Below are 18,209 nucleotides of genomic sequence, written 5' to 3'. Positions count from 1 at the left end.
GGCCTGGGTGGCTGGTCCAGGTCCGTTGGCCTGGCCATCCTGCCAGCCGCTGCTCACTGTTGTCCACTGGCAGGTTCTGGGCTGGAGCCACTGTGCCAGACAAGGCCCTTGCCTCCTGAACCCCACAGCCTAGGTAGAAAGAAGAGAATAAATAAGAAAGAAGATTCATCCATAGGGTGATTTCAGAGAGGGCCAAGTGTTGTGGGGAAAATAAATAACTTAACGAGTGCACAAGGAAGAAGCAGCCGGAAGTGATTCTCAGAGAAGGTGACATCTAACCTGAGACATCACCTAAGAAGGAGCTAGCCCATGAGAGGACAGAAGAGGCAAGCATCCAAGGCAAATGGAGGAACAGGTGCAAATGTCCTGGGGTAGACATGTTCTCCTTACTGAGGAGCCAGAGATCAGGTATGGTCTGAGCCTAGTGAGCCAAGACACTGAGGGGGATTGGCGACAGGTCTTGGTTTGGAGTGTCCCTCCAGCTGCTTGGGGATGATTGTGTGATGGGAGACAAAGGTTGAGGCAGAAGCCTGGGGATGGGGGGAGGAGCCATCTGCCTGTGAACAAGGAAATGAGGATGAAAAAGCAAAATACATTTCTGTCTCTTTGGACTTCATCATCCCAGCAGGCTTACCTGCTTTGTCTGGGTTCCCAACACTGGGGCTCAGAAAGGCTGAGAACAGCTATCTGGGAACTGGGGGGTGGCCTTGGAACAACTGTCTCCGCAGGGCATCTTAAGACCTCAGAGCTCTTCTAACCTTTGGCTGTCCAATCTCAAATCCGAGTCCTGGCCCACACCTGCCCTTGGCAGGGAATGATGACAGTGGGGACCTTGATTTTGGGGAGGTATGGGTGTGCAGTGGCTGTGGGCCTTCACGGGTCACCTGAAAGGAAAGGGAGAAAAGGGCAGAACTGTGTGTGCCTGTGCCGGCTCCAAAACACAGAGAGAAGCCATGAAATTCAAATAAGCAATGCACCGCCAGTCCTCATGGTGTGATTCAGGGAGTCATATCTGGAACGTCTGGAGCCTTCGATGGTTGTCTGTTGATTATGTTGATGTGGGTGGGGACAGGATAGAATGAACATGTGTGGAAAGTCACCAGTGTCCTTAAAACAGCTCTACTGACACTTCCATCCAACATGGCATGAAGGTGGGATGTTATAAGGCCCACTCTCCATCCCAGGGTGGACTGGAGGACAGACAAGGTGCCACCTCCCCTTCTAGGCACATGGCTGACCTACTCAGCCCAGGTGGTGGCACGTGGTCATCACTGGCAGCTGACACACACAGGTGATGTCAGTTGCATGGGGTCCTGCAATGAGGGGGTAGCAGATCTGGGAGACAAACCCAACTGGGCTGCAGAGACCCACTCCTGACCAATCTGTCCTATCGCCTCCATGTCACCAGAGAAAAGAGGAGTGGTTGCTGGGAGGTACAAGAAAGTGGCCCGAGGTAACCCTGAGGTTCCTGTCTCCCTTGGCTCCCCTCTTACTGCAGCTCACCGGGCACCATGGTACTGCCTCCCACATCACCTGCACCAGGCTTTCTGCCAGCTAATCCCTGTCCCTGGTCACCATGAGAGACAGCTCGTCCTGAGCACAGAGGCAATTTCAGTTAACATGGGCCAGGCGAGATAGCAGAAAGCCCGAGTCCCCACCTGCCTCTGAACGGTTCCCCAGGAGCACTTAGAGGAGTGGAGTAGGTGGCAGGGGAGGGATTGCATGTGACAGTGTAAGGGGACACTCCCGCAGAGCTAGGCAGAGCCGAGCTGCAACTCAGGGAGCTCAGGCCTGTGGGACGGGGACGAAGGAGTTGGGGCCAATCCCGTCAAGACGGGAGAGGAGAGTGGGTTCCAACATCTGTCTCTGCGAGGGTTTTACAGCCCAGATGTCAACAGGACAAGAAACTGGTAGGACAGGACACTGACCCATCTGTGACAATGAAGACATGTCCCTCAGTGGGCTCCTTATGTGACAGTGCTCAGTGACGTTTGTAGACAGGCAGTGGCTTCTGTATCTGAGGTTTCCACCGGGTTTTGGTGTCCAGGGAGAGCCCTGGAACAGATCAATTGCTGGCAGACGCTGAGGGAGGAGATACTGTTAGTATTCCATGACAGATGGAAAAACTGAGATAGCAAGAGACTGACAGGGCGAGGTGTGGTGGCTCACACCTGTAATCCCAGCACGTGAGAGGCTGAGGCTGGAGGAGTTTGAAGCCGGAGAGAGAGCTGCACACCCAGGGTCAGGCCCCATCTCTTCTGGGACGCCATCTACTTCAGGTCTTGGGGTCAGCAGCGTGTCCTGCACTCCCATCTCCCTCCATGACCCTCTTGGATGTCTGGCGGCCGGGTCCCTGTGAGACAGGGTGACACACCTCCACCCACTTTGCTGTCTGTGCGTGAACTGAATGACTCGCTCAGTGATCTGTCACCATAGCCTGTTTAAAAGGAGACGTGATTGACCCTTGACCTAAAGCGCTGTGTCACGACACAGATCTGTGCGCTGCAGAGCTGGGAGCATGCTTGTCCTTCACTCACTGCAGGTCATATTCTGTGGTGACACACTGACCGTGGGGGGGAGGGGCTGGCGCCTGTCACTAAACTGCGTACCCTTCTCTAGAGCCGGGAATGAGGTCAGCCCGTGTCCTTAAATAATGAGGTAGTCAGACCCAAAGGACCACAGTGAGGGCCACGCAGGCAAAACACAAGCGCCTTCTGCAGGTGTCAGATTCCCACCCGAGCCCGGCTCACGGAAACCGTCTGTACACATCCTTTCAGCGGGTGCCAAGCCTGCTTCCTGGGGACAGCGTCCGCCAGCACATCGTCAATGGCCTTTCCTGGCCTGGCACAGTCCTCTTCGTCTGCCGCCAAGTCGCTCCACCGTCCCGGCCACCCCCGTTCCGCGAGTGCACGCAAGCCCGGCTCCTGCACGACTCGGGCTGTGCTTTTAATCTCGGTCTTGATTCCAGCTCGTTCTCTTGGCTGTGTCTCCCGGCCCTGGGGCCCACGCTCATTTGCTTCTCCTGCCTCTACCAGTGCCCGAATAACCGTTTTAAAAACTGCCTTGGGGAGATCGAATCAAATGAGAGCAAAATCTAATTTGGCACTAAAAGCCTCTGACTGAAGCCCTGTTTGCTAGGGCTGGTGAAGCCTGAATAATAAACTCTTTCTGGGTCTGAAGGGCTGGGGGCTGGAGAAGAGAGAGGAGATGTACGGAGGAAGTAGCTCGCGATGCTGACATCCGCAGGCTAGGACGACAGTGGGCTTCCTAAGGCAGAAGGAACCCTGCACACCCACGCCCAGGGAACGCAGATCCAGCTAACCCCACCAAGAAGTGCCACTCCTCGTTAGCATGCCAGGCGACATGTCCCTCACAAAGACCTTGGCCCAGATCTTCGGAGACAAACCACTAGGATCACTAGCCAGGGACTCGGAAGACAGGCAAGAGAACCCAGTGCCCCCAAGGGATTCACTGCAAACTTTCTCCTGCAAACTGAAGGGGTGAAATTTGTGCTTCCAAAATGACTGTCAGATCCTTTTCAGAATGTGTGAGAAACTGTGCGCCTGTTTCCAGGAAAACACATGAAATGTAAACTCCAGCAGGTGGCATTCTGGGCCACATGTGGACCCCAAATGTGGAAGCCAAAGGTGGCTTCTCCCTGTGGCCTCCAGGGCCCCGCAGGATCCAATCCAGCCCTCTGCCCTGTGGTGGCACCTCCTCCCTCCCTCTCTGTCCGACTCGGGTTCCTCAGATGCCCTACTGTCATCACCGTCCCTTACTGGAGCAGCCCAGGAGAACAGGGCCCCTTGTGGTCTTGCCCACCGTGTGTTTCCAGCACCCAGCACAGCACCTGCAGTGCCATAGGTGTTGAGCGGTACAGCCTGAGTTCTTAACAACGGGGTTCTTTGTGACAAACGCTGCTCAGCCCCGTCTTTCCCAGTAGACAGAGTCACCCACTAGGCACCTAGGCTGTATGGCAGACCCCACTGTATGTGCCACCCACTGTTGACTGAATTTCTGAAACCATACATGCCCTGTGCCATGGTACCCCCAATTCAGCAATTTCTTTGCTGTCATTGTGATTTTTTTACTGCACTTTGGTAGGCTGATGCTGCTATTTACTTAATATTTTTCTTTCTCTTTTGACTTCACTTTTTTTCAGAGAGAATCTTTTCCTTCACCACTTACATTGCCATAAACCAAAAATGTTGGGTTTTGTTACATTTTACCCTGGTTGGTGAGGTTCTGAGCCAAGGGAGAGATAAAGTTTCAGAGCGGGCAGGTGGATGCCAATGTGGCATTTTATATCAGTGGGTCTGCTGAAGGTGGGACCTGAGGGCACGGCCTCTTGAGGACATTTGGGCCCCTGACCAGACTCCAGAGTTGGAACTCAGCTAAAGCAGGCCCACGTCTCTTCCATTCAGGGAGAGCCAGCCTCGAGGCCAACATTCCCTGTGGCATCACACCCCAAGGGAAGGTGGGCCCTGGGTGCCCAGTTTGTCCCTCCAAACCCAGCAGTCATCTAGCCTGGGGTCAGCAAACTGCAGCCCATCTGCTTTTGTAAATAAAGTTTTATTGGGACAGAGCCCCACCCATTTGCTTGCTGTTTTCCTCAAGGACAGAGTTGGGCAGTTGCCACAGGACCACCTGGCTTGGGAAGCCTGAGCATGTATGATCTAGGCCTTTACCTCAGGTCCACTGCGTAGAGGAGGAGAGGGCAGAGGCAGGAACGGGGGGGGGGGGGGGGGAGGGAGGTCATGGAGTTCGTTAGATCTTGTTTCCCGAGCCAAGCTCCAGCTCTAGGGCCCTTCTCAGCTCCTATAATATGGTTCTGAAGACCTGAGAGGAGAGACGCCAGAGGCCTGGGTGATGGATGGAGTTGTTAAGTAAGGTCAGGGTCTCTCCACCCAGCAGCACCACTGACTTTTTGTTCTGGGCAGGTCTTTGTGATGAGGGGCTGCCCTACGCATTAGAGAATAGTTAGCATTGCCACTGGTTTCCAGCAGCCCCCAGATGACCAGGGCTGTCTCCCTCTAGACATTGTCTCCTGGGGCTGAGTCAGCCCAGCTGAGCATGGGACATATGGACTGGATGCAGCGGGGTGTTGTGACCAGGATGTGTGCTGTGCCCCAGAGGAAGAAAAGGCTGGCCTATGCTGGCTCATAGCCCTCCTGTGCCAGTGGGTCTCACCAGTTACTCCTGACACCCAGCCAGAGACACTAAGTCGCTGTCTAATGAGGCCCCCACCACCTAATTACATCTCGCTCTAAAAACTGGACTCAGATGGTGCCGCTATCCCACCCCTCCAAATGTGGGGATCTCTCCATTCACTCTTGCTCTGCCCTCCCACGAAAGGGACGCTCCTTGCTGGGGGACCCTCCCTGTGTTCACCTCCCCCTGGAGCTCAGATCCTTCCCACACACCTCCCTCAGGAGCTCCTGCCAAGCCTTCAGGGGAAGCTCCCTTTGCACTGCACCCTGGCTGGTGCTCCCAAAGGGTCCTCCACTCCTGGGCACCACCAGCCATCTGCCAGGTCTCCGGGAAATCCCAGCAGAAGATCCCACTCTGTCACAGCCAGCAGGCTGCCCTAGCTCCCTTTGTGTTCTTAAAGGTCCTAGGTAGAGGAGTCACACTGTGCTCTGGGCCCAACAACACCCAGCCTCCACTTCTCCTCTCCCTCTACATACATCACCTTCTGCTTCCTGCTTGTCATCTTGGGGTCTGCACTGATATCCACTGAGCCTCCCTGGTCACAAGACACAGCCACCATGGACACAAAGCCTCGTACTCTCAGTGTCACTGTGGAGTGACTTGGGTCCCCAGTGTCCTTGTCAGGAAAGGGAGGGCTGGAATAGGACCACTGTCACTGGGAGAACACTCACAAATGCTCCCTTTTCTTAAAAATGGCTTTGTAAGCCGGTGCTTACATCTATGATCCTTCTATTTGGGAGACTGAGATTGGGAGGATCACAGTTCAAGACCAGCCTGTGCAGATAGTTTGAGAAACCCCATTTCAAATAACAATCAGAGAAAATGGACTGCAGATGCTCAAGTGGTAGAGCGCCTGCTTTGCAAGCAAAGTCCTGAGTTCAAACTCCAATTCTACCAAAAAAAAAAAAAATGTTTTTGTAGGCTGGGCACAATGACTCACATCTATAAGCCCGACTATTTGGGAGGTAGAGATTAGGAAGATCACTGTTCAAAGCCAGCCCAGGGGCTAACAGCAAAAAGTTAGCAAGACCACATCTCAATCAATAATGCAGGGTACAGTGGCAAGGACCTGTTATCCCTGCTACCCTTAAATAGAAAAATCACAGTCCAGGCTGGCCCCAGCAAAAACATAAGACCCTGTCTAAAAAAATAACTAAAGAATAAAGGGCTGGGGACTTGACTCTAGTTGTAGAGTGCCCACCTAGCAAGCAAGAGACTATGAGTTCAAACTCCAGTACTGCCTAAAAAAAAATGCTTTATATGTTGTAATTATTAAAAGTGTCCTTGATCTGTGATAAATGAACAGAAAAGCATCAGTAGGACCACCTGTGTGTCCCCTTGTCCCCACAAAGAGATTTTAGGTACGTTCCTTCCTGGTGAAGTAGAGGAGGGAGGCATTTGTGGACACAAAGTACACAGATAAGTTTATTGCCCCCAGGTGTCCAGCTCAGCAAGGTTTCACAATGGGACCGCAGCGTTCCAACAAGAAACAGAAGAAGGGCTTCACCCAGAAGCCCCTAGCCCCTCCCTCTCCCCTCTCCCTGCATCCAGCCTGAAACACATGCAGACCATACATTTGCATGTTTTTTGGATTTCATGGAAATGGGATGATACAGCCTATGCTTATGCCTGCTGTATTTGTGTTCTGTTTTTCTTACTGTTTTATTAGCATACATTAACGGTACAGTGTGGTTTGTCAGAATTCCACAGATGCGACTGTGGCCTATGAACAAGTTCATCCCTCCATCCTGCTCCCCTAACCCCGCATCTGTGTTCGTCAGTGTGGCACTAGGTCTTTCTCACAGCTGCATAGTTTTCCGTGGTATAAACATGCAGGAATTTCATCTTCCCATTCTTTGGTTGACGAGCACTTGATTTGATTCAAGTTACCTGCTGCTGTGAAAGTGATGCCGTGAGCACGTCACGTGTGACTTTATTTTCTGTTGGGTAAATACCCAAGATTCAAATCGCTGTGTCAGACGTCACTTGAACAAGTTTAGCAGGCACTGCCAGAGATTGCAGAGCGTGGGACCAGTGTGCACCTGCTCCAGAAGCGTGCATGGGTTCCAGTTGCTCCCTGTCCCCACCAACACTTGGCATGATCAGTTTTTCTGTTAGCCATTCTGGTCACTGTGTACTATGTAGAAATCACAGCATCTATGAATCTGGATGGGAAAAAATTACCACAATTTTTCACTAACCTACAACTGAAACTAGGTTCTGTTCTAATTCTGACCATAAGCCACAGCCACAGCAGAAGTCCAGAATTCTAATGTCCCATTACAGTTGTCACAGATATGGCAAATTCAAACTTTATCACTCGTTACTACTTTGAAATTACTCTCTGTGAGGTCTCATTTTAATATATTAATTTTAAAGTACGTTACTGTATTATTTCAACAGCTGTATTCAGAATAGTTTGATTTTCCCCGTGATCGTTTATCTCATGCCCATAAGAGCTGCGAGGGCTCTGCCACCTGGCTCCAGAGCTCTGTGGCAGGGCCAGGTGTTGCTTTCAGGCTGTGGGCGATGCCAAGAAAGCCTTGCTGTCAGCTTTCTCATGTGGCCTCCTGGTTTTGTCCCCCTCCAGCTTTCTTCGGGAAGTACCTCAATGAGTACAACGGCTCATATGTGCCGCCTGGCTGGAAGGAGTGGGTCGGGCTCCTTAAAAACTCCCGCTTTTACAACTACACGCTCTGCCGGAACGGGGTGAAGGAGAAACACGGCTTTGACTACTCCAAGGTAAGCTGCGCCCTCCCCCGGGCGTGGGTGCTCCCGGTGGGCAGGCGGGTGCTGCCTAGGTGTGGGTAGTGCTTCCCCAGCTGTCAGTCCATTTCCACTTCAGTGTGGCCAACAGGAGGCAGGGGCACAGGTCTTGGGGACAGTTTGATGAACCTTCGAACCTGTGTGCATCTGTCCCAACACTCCCCTGACCAAGACCTGGGACGTTCCCAGCCCCAAAAGGCTCTGTGGACCCCTGTCCAGTCCCAGTCCCCACCATGACTTCGCCCACCATGTCTTGCCTGACACAGAGCCACACAGGACAGAAGCCACATGGCGTGTGCTTCTCCTGTCTGCCTTTCCTGCCCAGCTCGATGTCCGTGAATGCATCCACGTCACTGTGCTATGGTTCCTTTTCTGCAGTTTGTCCTTCCTGCTGTGTGACATGCTGTTGTGTAAACACACAGCCCGGGGTGCATCCGTTCAACCCAGGGTGGGCGTTTTGTCATCTCCAGTTGGAATCTATGATGGGTCCAGTGGCTGGGAACATCCTGGCCCATGACTTTTGGTGGATATTTGCCCCCATTTCTTTCCATGATCCATTTGAAGTGACTGACTGGGACACAGTCTGTGTGAAGTGGCCAAGCCAGCTCAGCTGCCAACCAGAAACACGGGGCTTCCGTTTGCCCCATGTTCTTTGTCAGCACTTGCTGCATCTTACTGTGGTTTTACAACCATCTCTGGGGTCCGGTGAGTTGCCACATGGAGAGTGACAGACGCTTAGACCAGGGCAGCAAGGGGTTTCTGGTCGCAGGTAGGAATCGACAAGCCACACAGTCTCTTGCAGCCTCTCGGGCGGCCACTGGAGTGCAAGGCAGCCTACGTGAGGTGGAAATGAACGATTGTGGTCCGTGGCACTGTGACAGAAAAACCTAGGCTAATCTGCTTTCTAAGGGAAGGCTTATTTTGGCTTCTGGCTTCAGAGGGTTCAGTCACGGCCATGTGCTCCTGCTGCTTTGAGCCTCAGGCAAAACAGACCTCATGGCAGCCAAAAAAGCAAAAAGCAAGGAGCGGGAGTCTGAATATCTCCTTCAAGGGCACGCCCTCTGTGACCAACCGTCCCAAAACCTTTGCAAGTGCTGTCCTGTCCTGCACACGTCCCGTCTCACTCCTCTTCCGGGAAGTCTTCTGAGCCTGTCCGGCCTACAGGGGCTGCCTTTCCAACCACACCAGACTCTATTTGTAAACAGGAATTCAGCTTGAAATGGTTCAAGAAGAAACGTAGTAGCCTCCTGGACTGAAAATCCAGCAGTAGTGGCCCTGGGCATGTCTGGGTACAGGGCTCAAATGAGCTCCTGGGAAGTCATTTCTCTCTACTCTCTGCCATTTTCTTCCTCCCTTCAACCCCACTCACAGACTCTCCTCCTAGAAATACTGCCATCCTTGAATCTTCAGCTCCCTGACCAACAGCAAGCATGGGAGTCTTTCCCAGGAGTCCCTGCAGGTCTCACTGCTTCTCATTGGCTCTGGATCAGTCACAGGTCTCTGGCTGAGCCAGTCAGTGTGCCCGGGGCAGGAGGTGCATTCTTTCCACAAGCTGAAGGTCATTGTGCTCCTGAGCCAGAGGAAGGGTCACAGAGCTGTCCCCTGGAACATGGGCTGAGAATAGACCCCTAGGGAAAGTGAAGTTTGCACTGGAATAAGTGCTTAACTGTCAGAGAGCCCGCCCTTCCATCCCCCCACGCCCCCAGAAGTCCCAGTGCATCTGGGGTCCCTCCTGCTTTGATAGCAATCGGGGCTGATGGATCGCCTTCCCGGGTGTGGGTTGGTCCCGTCCAGGGTCTGGGGCAGAAAACACATGATGTCACCTGTGCAGCACCCGCTCCCCACACCCAGCTCTCACCCTGCACACAGTAGGCCTGCGTTACCTCCTGAGTGATCAATCCCAGAGTCCCGGTGAGGGAATCGAGCCGTCCTGCAGGCCTCCTTGGAAATAGAAAGTACATTCTTTTAGGACTGAGCATCCTGTTAGCCTCGTCCCAGCCTCACCACGGGCAAATTCTCCTGATATCCCAGAACGTTCACTCCCTCTGAGCGTGGCTCAAATGCTAGAATACTTGCATAGCAAGCATGAGGCCCTGAGTTCAAGTCCCAGTACCACCAATTCAAATGTGGTAATGCTGGGACTCCAGTACCCTGGTGCTATTGTGTGTTAGGTGCTGGTGGCTCACGCCTGTAATCCTAACTACTTGAGGGGCTGAGATGGAGAGGATCCTGGCTCAAAATAGTTCATGAGACCCCGGCTTCAAAATACCAGAGCAAAATGGACTGGAGGTGTGGTAGAGCACCTGCTTTGCAAGTCCATAGCCCTGAGTTCAAATCCCAGTCCCACCAAGGAAAAAAAAACAACCATAACGCCATCTACTCCCTCCAACTTAAAATTCTTCCCAATGTCCATGCCCCATCTCAGAGCAGCCTGGTAATCAAGTTACCCAGGATCCTCTGGGTCCTCTCGGGGCTGGGGTGGGACAGAGCATCTGCTGTTTTGCCCATTTGTGCACACAAGGATGGCAAGAGCCCCCGTGATGGGGGCACAGATGCATGGGGCCTGGGAACAGGGGCATGGTGGAGACTCCAGAAGCAGAACTGGCTCAGGTCCAGAGTGCAAATCCCAGGAGTGCCATTGAGCTTGGAGTTTCTAGCCAAGGCAGGGCCGGCAAGCCCCGGCCCCTGGGCCTGAACCTGGGAGCTTAGCCTATTCTGTGTTGCCATCACACAGTACCTGACCCTGGGCACTTCATAAAGAAAAGAGGTCCCAGTGTTTCCTCAGCGGTGAGGGTCTCCTGCATAGGTTGATCTAGGTATAAAGCCATGTAAATGGAACACGTGTGTGCTGATTTCTTTCTGTACATTTCTCATTTGGGAAATTTTCTCTTTTATTGCAATGACAAGTTTGTTCAACTATACACAAATAAAAATGGCACAACGTCATTTAATTTTTTAAAAAGGGGAAAAGAAGTGTGTTTAGTTCAGGATTCTGAATAGTCCAAATGGCATGGCACCACAGTGGCAAGGGCCTACTGGCTTCATCGCAATGTGGACGACAGTGGCCTGCTGTAATCCCAGCACTCAGGCGGCTGAGGCAGGAGGATTGTGAGTTCAAGGCCAGCCTGGGCTGCATAGGAAGAACCTCTCTCAAAACAAAACAGCCCTTCAGTTCAGTGTTGCTCGCCCCTCCTAACTCACGGGGCAAGCGAAGGCTTCAGGAAGAACGACTGAGGCACACCTCACTGCCCATGTGGCTGGTTCAGATATTAGCTACTGCCTGAACATTTTACACCAACTAGCACTTCTCGCCACAACCTGTGAGGCTTGCACTGTTGCTGTTCCCAACTGGCACAGGAGAAAATTGAGGCACAGAAAGGCTAAGTAACTTAACCAGGCCACCCATGACACAGCTAGTGTCATAAAGTCAGGGTTCGAATCCAGGCATCTGGCTTCAAAGTCCTGCTGTAATCTTCAGGCCAGGGAGCAAGCAAGTCCAGCCTGCCACTCTTTGTGTGGAACCATGAGCTAAGAATGGGTTTTATTTATTGGTTTTTGTCGTGCAGGGGCCTCACGCACACTCCATCCCCAGCCCAAGAGTGGTTTTCATCCTTCGAATAGTTTCACGAGGCTTCATTCAGCCTCCTGAAAGAAGCAAGTGTTGGTTATCACTTGCTTCTACCTGTGTGACCTTGAGTCATTGTGGTTCGTGAAATAAGCCAAGTGCACAAAGCGCTCGCTTACCAGAGGATCTGAAGGAGTCAGATCCCCCGTGCAGGAAGGAGAATGGCGGCTGCAGGGGAAGCGAGCACCTGCTCCGCAGGTGTGAAGCTCCAGTCGCCTGCAACTCCAAGATGACAGGATCGGGGAACCTGCTGCCTAACGTTGTGCATAGACATGACGGTACCACACTGCACACGTCAACGTTTTTTAAAAGGGTACAGCTCCTGGTTTGTTTTGAATCACAATTTTTTTTTTTTTGGTAGCACTGGGGTTTGAACTCAGGGCCTCATGCTTGCTAGGCAGGCATTCTACCACCTGAGCCACTGCACCAGCCCTGTGTCGTGTTGAGTATTTTTGATATAGGGTCTTGCAATTGCCCAAACCAGAAGCCAGCAGGTGCAGAAAGCTGTAACCCACTCCTGCACCCACAGTCCTGCCAATGACCAGGTCCTACCTGTGTCCCTCACTGTCTCCCAAATGTGCTGCACACTGCCCCCAGCACCCTGGCCCAGGTCCCCTCGTGTCCTTCACTCTGTCACCTCAACTTGGCTCCAGTACCGTGGCAGGAGGGATGGTTGGTTCTTATTGGTCAGCCCGTGGCTAACCACCCGTGGTGATTTGGGGTAGAGTCCCCTCCTGGTGCACAGGGATGGAGGGAGGGAGCTGTAAGAAAGTCAGGTGTCATCACAGATTCCTGGGGCGCAGCAGAGATCAGGGAAGTCTTAGAACAGAGAGACTTTTGACAGGGACAGATAGAGAGTAGCTCTTACACTTACAGAAAACCTGCCAGGCTGCTGGGCAGTCATAATTACTAGCTTAATCTTATCAAGAGCCGGCTGTGTGCAGGGCACTGGAGCAAGAGCGTAACATCTATTAGCACTTTAAACGCTCAGGCAGCCCAGAGGGGCGGGTGCAGTGAGTAATCCAGCAAGGGTTAGGCGTAAACCGACACAGAGCCTGTAGGAGTTGACTGCCTCCCCTGGGCCTCGCTCCTCCCGCCCTGCCTCCTCTCCTGGGGGTAACAGTGTCTGGAAATCCCTGCACACTGTTCCACACGTGCCTTTCTTCTTCATCCCATGGGAAGTTATCTCAAAAGTGCGATATTGTGTGTTCTTACTTATGTAAGTGCTGCTGGATCGAAGGCAGCCTGCATCACCTAGCTTTCCCTCCCACCGTAACAGGGTAAGACGTGCCCCATGTTGTAAGACTTGGCCACATTTGATCCACAGTGATCTGTGCAGCTCTAGTTTATTCTTTGTCACTGCTGTAGAATTCCGTTATATATCCTCCTGGGCGTAGCGGCTAATGGATTAAAACTGCTTACTAACCCCCAGACATCCAGCTCTAAAACCAGACAGTGAACATAGGTTTATTATGAGGAGTGACAAGCCTCTTCCCACCCCATCCCACCTGCAGGAGGCAGCAAGTTCCAGCTGGTGGCTCCTGCACATTCTCCTGCACTTCCTGACATGTCCCCTTGCGGGCACTGGTGGTCACCCGGCAGGGCGCTGACCCTCCTCTTCACCCCGGGAGCTCACACTGTTCCCACTTTGCTGTTAGTTACCTTTATGAGAGTACCTTTAGTTACTATTAGTTACCTTTATCTTCAGAACTTTCTGAGACCTTGACCCAGAACTCTGGCAGCAGCTCTCTGATTTATGTAATATATTATTTTATAGGATAGGTGCAACACAGCCCCTTTTTAAGTCTGTTTCAAGAGGCGTAGGGAGGAGGATCTGAAGTTCAATGCCAGCCTGGGCTACGTGGTGATTCTACGCTAGCCTTGGCTACAAAGCAAAGCCCTCTTAAAATAAATAAATAAATTTAGTCCTAAAGGTCACCTATTGTCCCTGTGTTTTGGGTAGATCTATATGGTATCTCTGTGTTTTGGAATAATAACCAGCACCCCTTCTTACCCACCCAAAAACCATGTCTAAGGGTTAGGGTGTACCCAGTCAGAGAGAATAAAGACTGCAAACCAGAGCCTCCATGTTTGAGGAACAGGAAATGTTCCTCCCTTTTTTCCCATTTCTCCTTCCTCGATCCCGTTATACTAAAATAAGTCCTTGCTAAAAGCTTATTAAAGAAAAAAAAAACTTTTCTTCTCAAGATTGATCCATAAAAAGCATTCAGGGGAAAGTATGCCAAGCAGCAAGTGACTTTCTGGTCCTCTCTTCCCTTTTCCTAGTCCTCAGTTAGCACTTTATATTGAACCTTCTAGAGTTTTCTTTGGTTTTCAAGACTGAGATTAAATGTTTGATTTCTCTCCACCCTGCTTCCCACATTTGGGCCTGTCGCTTGCTGTGTCCCGTACGGTGCATCGGGACCACAGACCTGCCTCCTTCGATGGGCGAGCTGCGTTGCACAGTATGACAGAGACGTGAGTTGGCTGACTGCGCTCCTGCCACTGGTCACTGCAGTGTGCTTTCGCTTCATGAGCAATATTGCAGTGACCGTCCTCGGGCTTGCAGAGTGAGTGCCGAGTGAGCACACCCGGAGGAGCACGTCTTGGGTGTGTGGTGACATCGTCCCAGGTCCATATGTTGTACACGTTACTTTACGATGGACATCATAGTCCCTTCTTCACCTTTTTTTCCTCTAAAATAATACCTCTTTTTGAAAGTTGTATCTTGGGACACAGCTTCTTTTTCTAGGAAGCGGATCTCAGTGCCTTCAAGAGGAATTAGTGGCTGAAGATTTACTAAGTTTCAGAAGGGTTTCAGCAAATCTCTTAGCTGAGCTTTTAAAGCCCCCAAATTTCTGCCATTTTCTTTTCCTCCATCTCTTCTCCTGCCCCATCTATAAGCTGGCTTCTCAGTTTTCTGGGGACACTGCTGAAAACCTTTGTGCTGTTTCCCTGCCTTCTTTTCTGTGCCTAGAACACATGGCAAGCCCTTTCACACTTCTAGGGCCTTGCAAGTGCTGTTCCTTCTGCCTGGAACCCCCCATCATCAGTTCTCTGCTCTGACTGTCCTCTAGAGTCCTCTGGGGAGCTTTTAAAAGCCTGATACTGGGACTAAACCACAAGCCAATCACATCCGAGTGAGCTCAGCCATCAGGAAAGCCCCCCAAGGGATTCCAGCAGGCAGCTGAGCCTGAAGTCTGGGGTATAGACATTCCCACGCCCAGCTTCTTCTCATTACTCAGGTCTCAACTAAAACACCACCTCCTCGGAGAGGCCCCCCCAGACTGCTGCAGCTGAACTATGTGCCCTGCACCAGCTCCCAGTTACTCTTCCTTCTATCTCCTGTCTTCTTTCCTTCATCCATCACACCTTATCATGATCCTGGTTCTTTGCAGACGTGTTTGCTTCTCCTTCCCACAGCATAAACACTCCAGAGATGCAGGGATATACCCACCTGCAGTACCAGACTCTTGAAAAGACCTCACACTTAGGGACCAAATTTCAGGGGTCCTGGCTGTGTGACATTGGACAACTCACTTCAATTCTCTGCGCCTTCATTTCCTGTAGTAAAAAATAGAACTGTCATCATACCTACTTCCTATGACTACGTAAGACTTAAATGAACTAATGCAAGTGAACACAGAACAGCCCTTGCCACGCGATAAGCACCCATCCGCGTTCGCCATTTTTCTTTCGATATCTGTCATGAGGGAATGAAAAATTGCACTCCCTTGCTCTCTACCTCTTCTCTGCTTTGTTTTCCTCCGCTGAACCTAGCACCATTCTCTGTATTGTAATTGTTTGTTTATTGCCTGCCCTTGACCGACAGCTCCTTAAGGACAAGGGATTGTCAGTTCCGTTTGCTGCCTGCTGTGTCCCCAGTGCCTGGCACAGCTCCTCACCCTTCTCCTGTCTCCCACCAGGACTACCTCACAGACCTCATTACCAACGACAGTGTGAGCTTCTTCCGCACATCCAAGAAGATGTACCCGCACAGGCCCGTCCTCATGGTCATCAGCCATGCGGCCCCCCACGGCCCCGAGGACTCAGCCCCTCAGTACTCACGCCTCTTTCCCAACGCGTCCCAGCACATGTAAGCTGCAGCTGCCGCCTGGCAGAGCCATAGTTAGCATGGGGGGAGTTGGGTCTTAGTGACAGTAGACCAATGAGGGTGACATGACTGCGCCCTCTCCCAAATCCTCCAGGTTTTGAAGAACCCAAGAGCACGCTGCCAGTCAGTGGTGGTGCCAGTACAGCCTGGAACAGCCCAGAATAGAGGGCGGATCTTGGGCTGGGATCCCAGGCCAGTGGGTGATTGGCAGGTGTGGGGTTTCCTTTGTGGTCCCATGTGTTTTTCTTCCTACGTTTAAACCTGTTGTTCTGAGAAAGGTGCATAGGTTTACCAGCTACCAAGTGTAGCGGGCTGTGTGCCAAGCCCTACCACACAATGACACGTCTCTAAGACTCACAGGGACCCCAGGGATGTCAGTCCTCTGCTGCTGTGTCACAAATGACTCCGAGGTTTAAAGTGGAAGAGAGCCTCTAAGTCTATTTCAGAGGCTCTGGCCCAGGGTCACCTGAGGCTGCTTCAAGATGGCAGCAGGGAGCCAGGCACTGGTGGCTCACACCTGTAATCCTAGCTACTCGGGAGGCAGAGATCAGGTCGTAGGTTCAAAGCCAGCGCAGGCAAATAGTTCATGAGACCCTATCTTGAAAAAACGGCTGGCAGAGCGTGGCTCAAGTGGTAGAGCGGCTGCCTAGAAAGAGGCCCTGAGTTTAACCCTAGTCCCACCAAAAAAAAAAACAAAAACAAAAAAAAAAACAAAAACCAACAATGGCAGGTGAGGCTGTCGTTTTCTGTTTTGCTTTTTTCAGTGCTGGGGACCGAACTCAGGGCCTTGCACTTGCTAGGCAAGTGCTCTTCCACTGGGCTAAATCCCCAATCCCAGAGGCTGTCACTTTCTGAAACTTGACTCGGGCTTGCCCAGCTGCAGCTATGTGGGACTGCAGGAGTGTCCCCACCACAACCTCCTCTAGCTGCCACTCCTGCTTCCTATTTGTCTGCCCACCCCTCCAGTCCGCCTGACTGGCACATCTTTCTAGAATGTTGTTCTTTCTGTGCCTCAAACCACCCCCCACTGAGCAGTGATACTCAGCAGTCCTCACTGTGACATTCCGTGAGAGGACAAGGACAGGGCAGTTTGGCTCAGGATATTTAACTTCGATTACACTGGGTCACTTTGCCCTCCTCGCCCCCTGCTGTAATTACTTTTTGACAGCTCAGAGAAGATAAGGTGGTGTGGTAACCTCTGTCCCCTGCTCTTCTGGGAGCAGGACTTGACAGAAGATGGTGAATTGCATTCTGGGGCCCCCTGCCCTCCACCCCAGGCCCAGTCTCCCCCTCCCCACTAGGGGCTTGTGGCTGACTGAGTCTCAGCCCCATCCCCGGAGCCTCCCCTGCCACCGTGTCTCTGGGCAGTCGCAGTTTCATGGTACAGTTGTCAGGTGATGTCTGCTCATTTATTGTTTTCAATTTACAAAAATTGAAAACGGGCAGTGCCCACTATGGCTCATCCAGACTCCCTCGTCTCACCACGGGACTTGGGGGCTCTGGTTTCTGAGGCTTAGGCATTTCCAAAGCAAAACCAAAAAAGCAGGGGCTCTGTAGCTGGGACACTGGAGGAGAGAAGAGGGGACAGAGCTTTGCGTGGACAGCCAGAGTGCCAGGTCTTTCTATCTGAGTGTCCAGTGGATCACTCATCACAGCAAGCCTGCCTTGTCCCTACCCCAGGCCAGACCTTGTGGACTGTGGCAAATGCCATTGAGATATGACGTCCCCGGTCATCCCTCTACCATCCCACGCCACACACATGCAAACACACACATACACACTTTCAGACACTCAAATACAGATACGCACAACCAAAGACACAGACGCATAAGGATACACAGACAACAGACACACACCCACAAACATGCAGACACATACACACAGGTACACAGACACACAGACTCACAGACACAGGTACACTCAGACACAAATAAACAGACATACACCAGAAACACATAGGCATGCAAGCACAGACACGCGCAGACAGGCACGGACACACACGCCGTCTCGAGGTAAGGCGCCTGGTATGGTGTGGGCTCCCAGCATGCCTTTCTTCTCCGCCACCCCCTGTAGGGACAGCTGGGCTGGGTTGACAGCCTGGGGTGACAGGTGGAAGGCTCTCAAATGTACCACACGAGGAGCTGAGCTGGCTGAGGCCATGAGGACAGTCACCTCTCCTATCCCCCACCAGCAGGGAGAGGACATTCTCCAGGCCCTTCAGGGACACCCAGGGGATCCTCGGATGCCTGTGGGGCAAGGGCTTTACACCTTCATTCAACAAGCAGCAGCGGTGGCCCTGTAAAAGCGCCAGCACCCCCAGGGAGCCTGGCCTGGCACAGGCCACCAGCCAGCCGGGGTGCACACCCTCACCCCAAGGACCCAGTGCTGAAGCTTCTGGCCCCCAGTCCTCCCAAAGGGTCCCTCATAGAAAGTCCTATGAGGCACTTCCTATGAGGGCTCCTGACCACCGCCCTCCAAGGGCGACCCCAGCAG

The 18,209-nt window shown here is 52.2% G+C and overlaps 1 protein-coding gene across 3 annotated transcripts in view; it reads left to right on the top strand.

The window, feature by feature from the left end:
• Sulf2 (sulfatase 2) overlaps positions 1–18,209 on the top strand; it is a 96,187-nt gene that overhangs the window by 56,252 nt on the left and 21,726 nt on the right. For all 3 annotated transcript variants that reach the window (XM_074074949.1, XM_074074950.1, XM_074074948.1), the window contains exons 4-5: positions 7,802–7,953; positions 15,529–15,698. In XM_074074949.1, coding sequence (XP_073931050.1) covers positions 7,802–7,953; positions 15,529–15,698 — 322 coding nt within the window. The remainder of the gene's footprint in view (positions 1–7,801; positions 7,954–15,528; positions 15,699–18,209) is intronic.

Source organism: Castor canadensis, chromosome 5 (genome assembly GCF_047511655.1).
Source record: "Castor canadensis chromosome 5, mCasCan1.hap1v2, whole genome shotgun sequence".
Lineage (NCBI taxonomy): Eukaryota > Metazoa > Chordata > Mammalia > Rodentia > Castoridae > Castor > Castor canadensis.
This window is presented reverse-complemented; position numbering and strand designations above follow the sequence as displayed.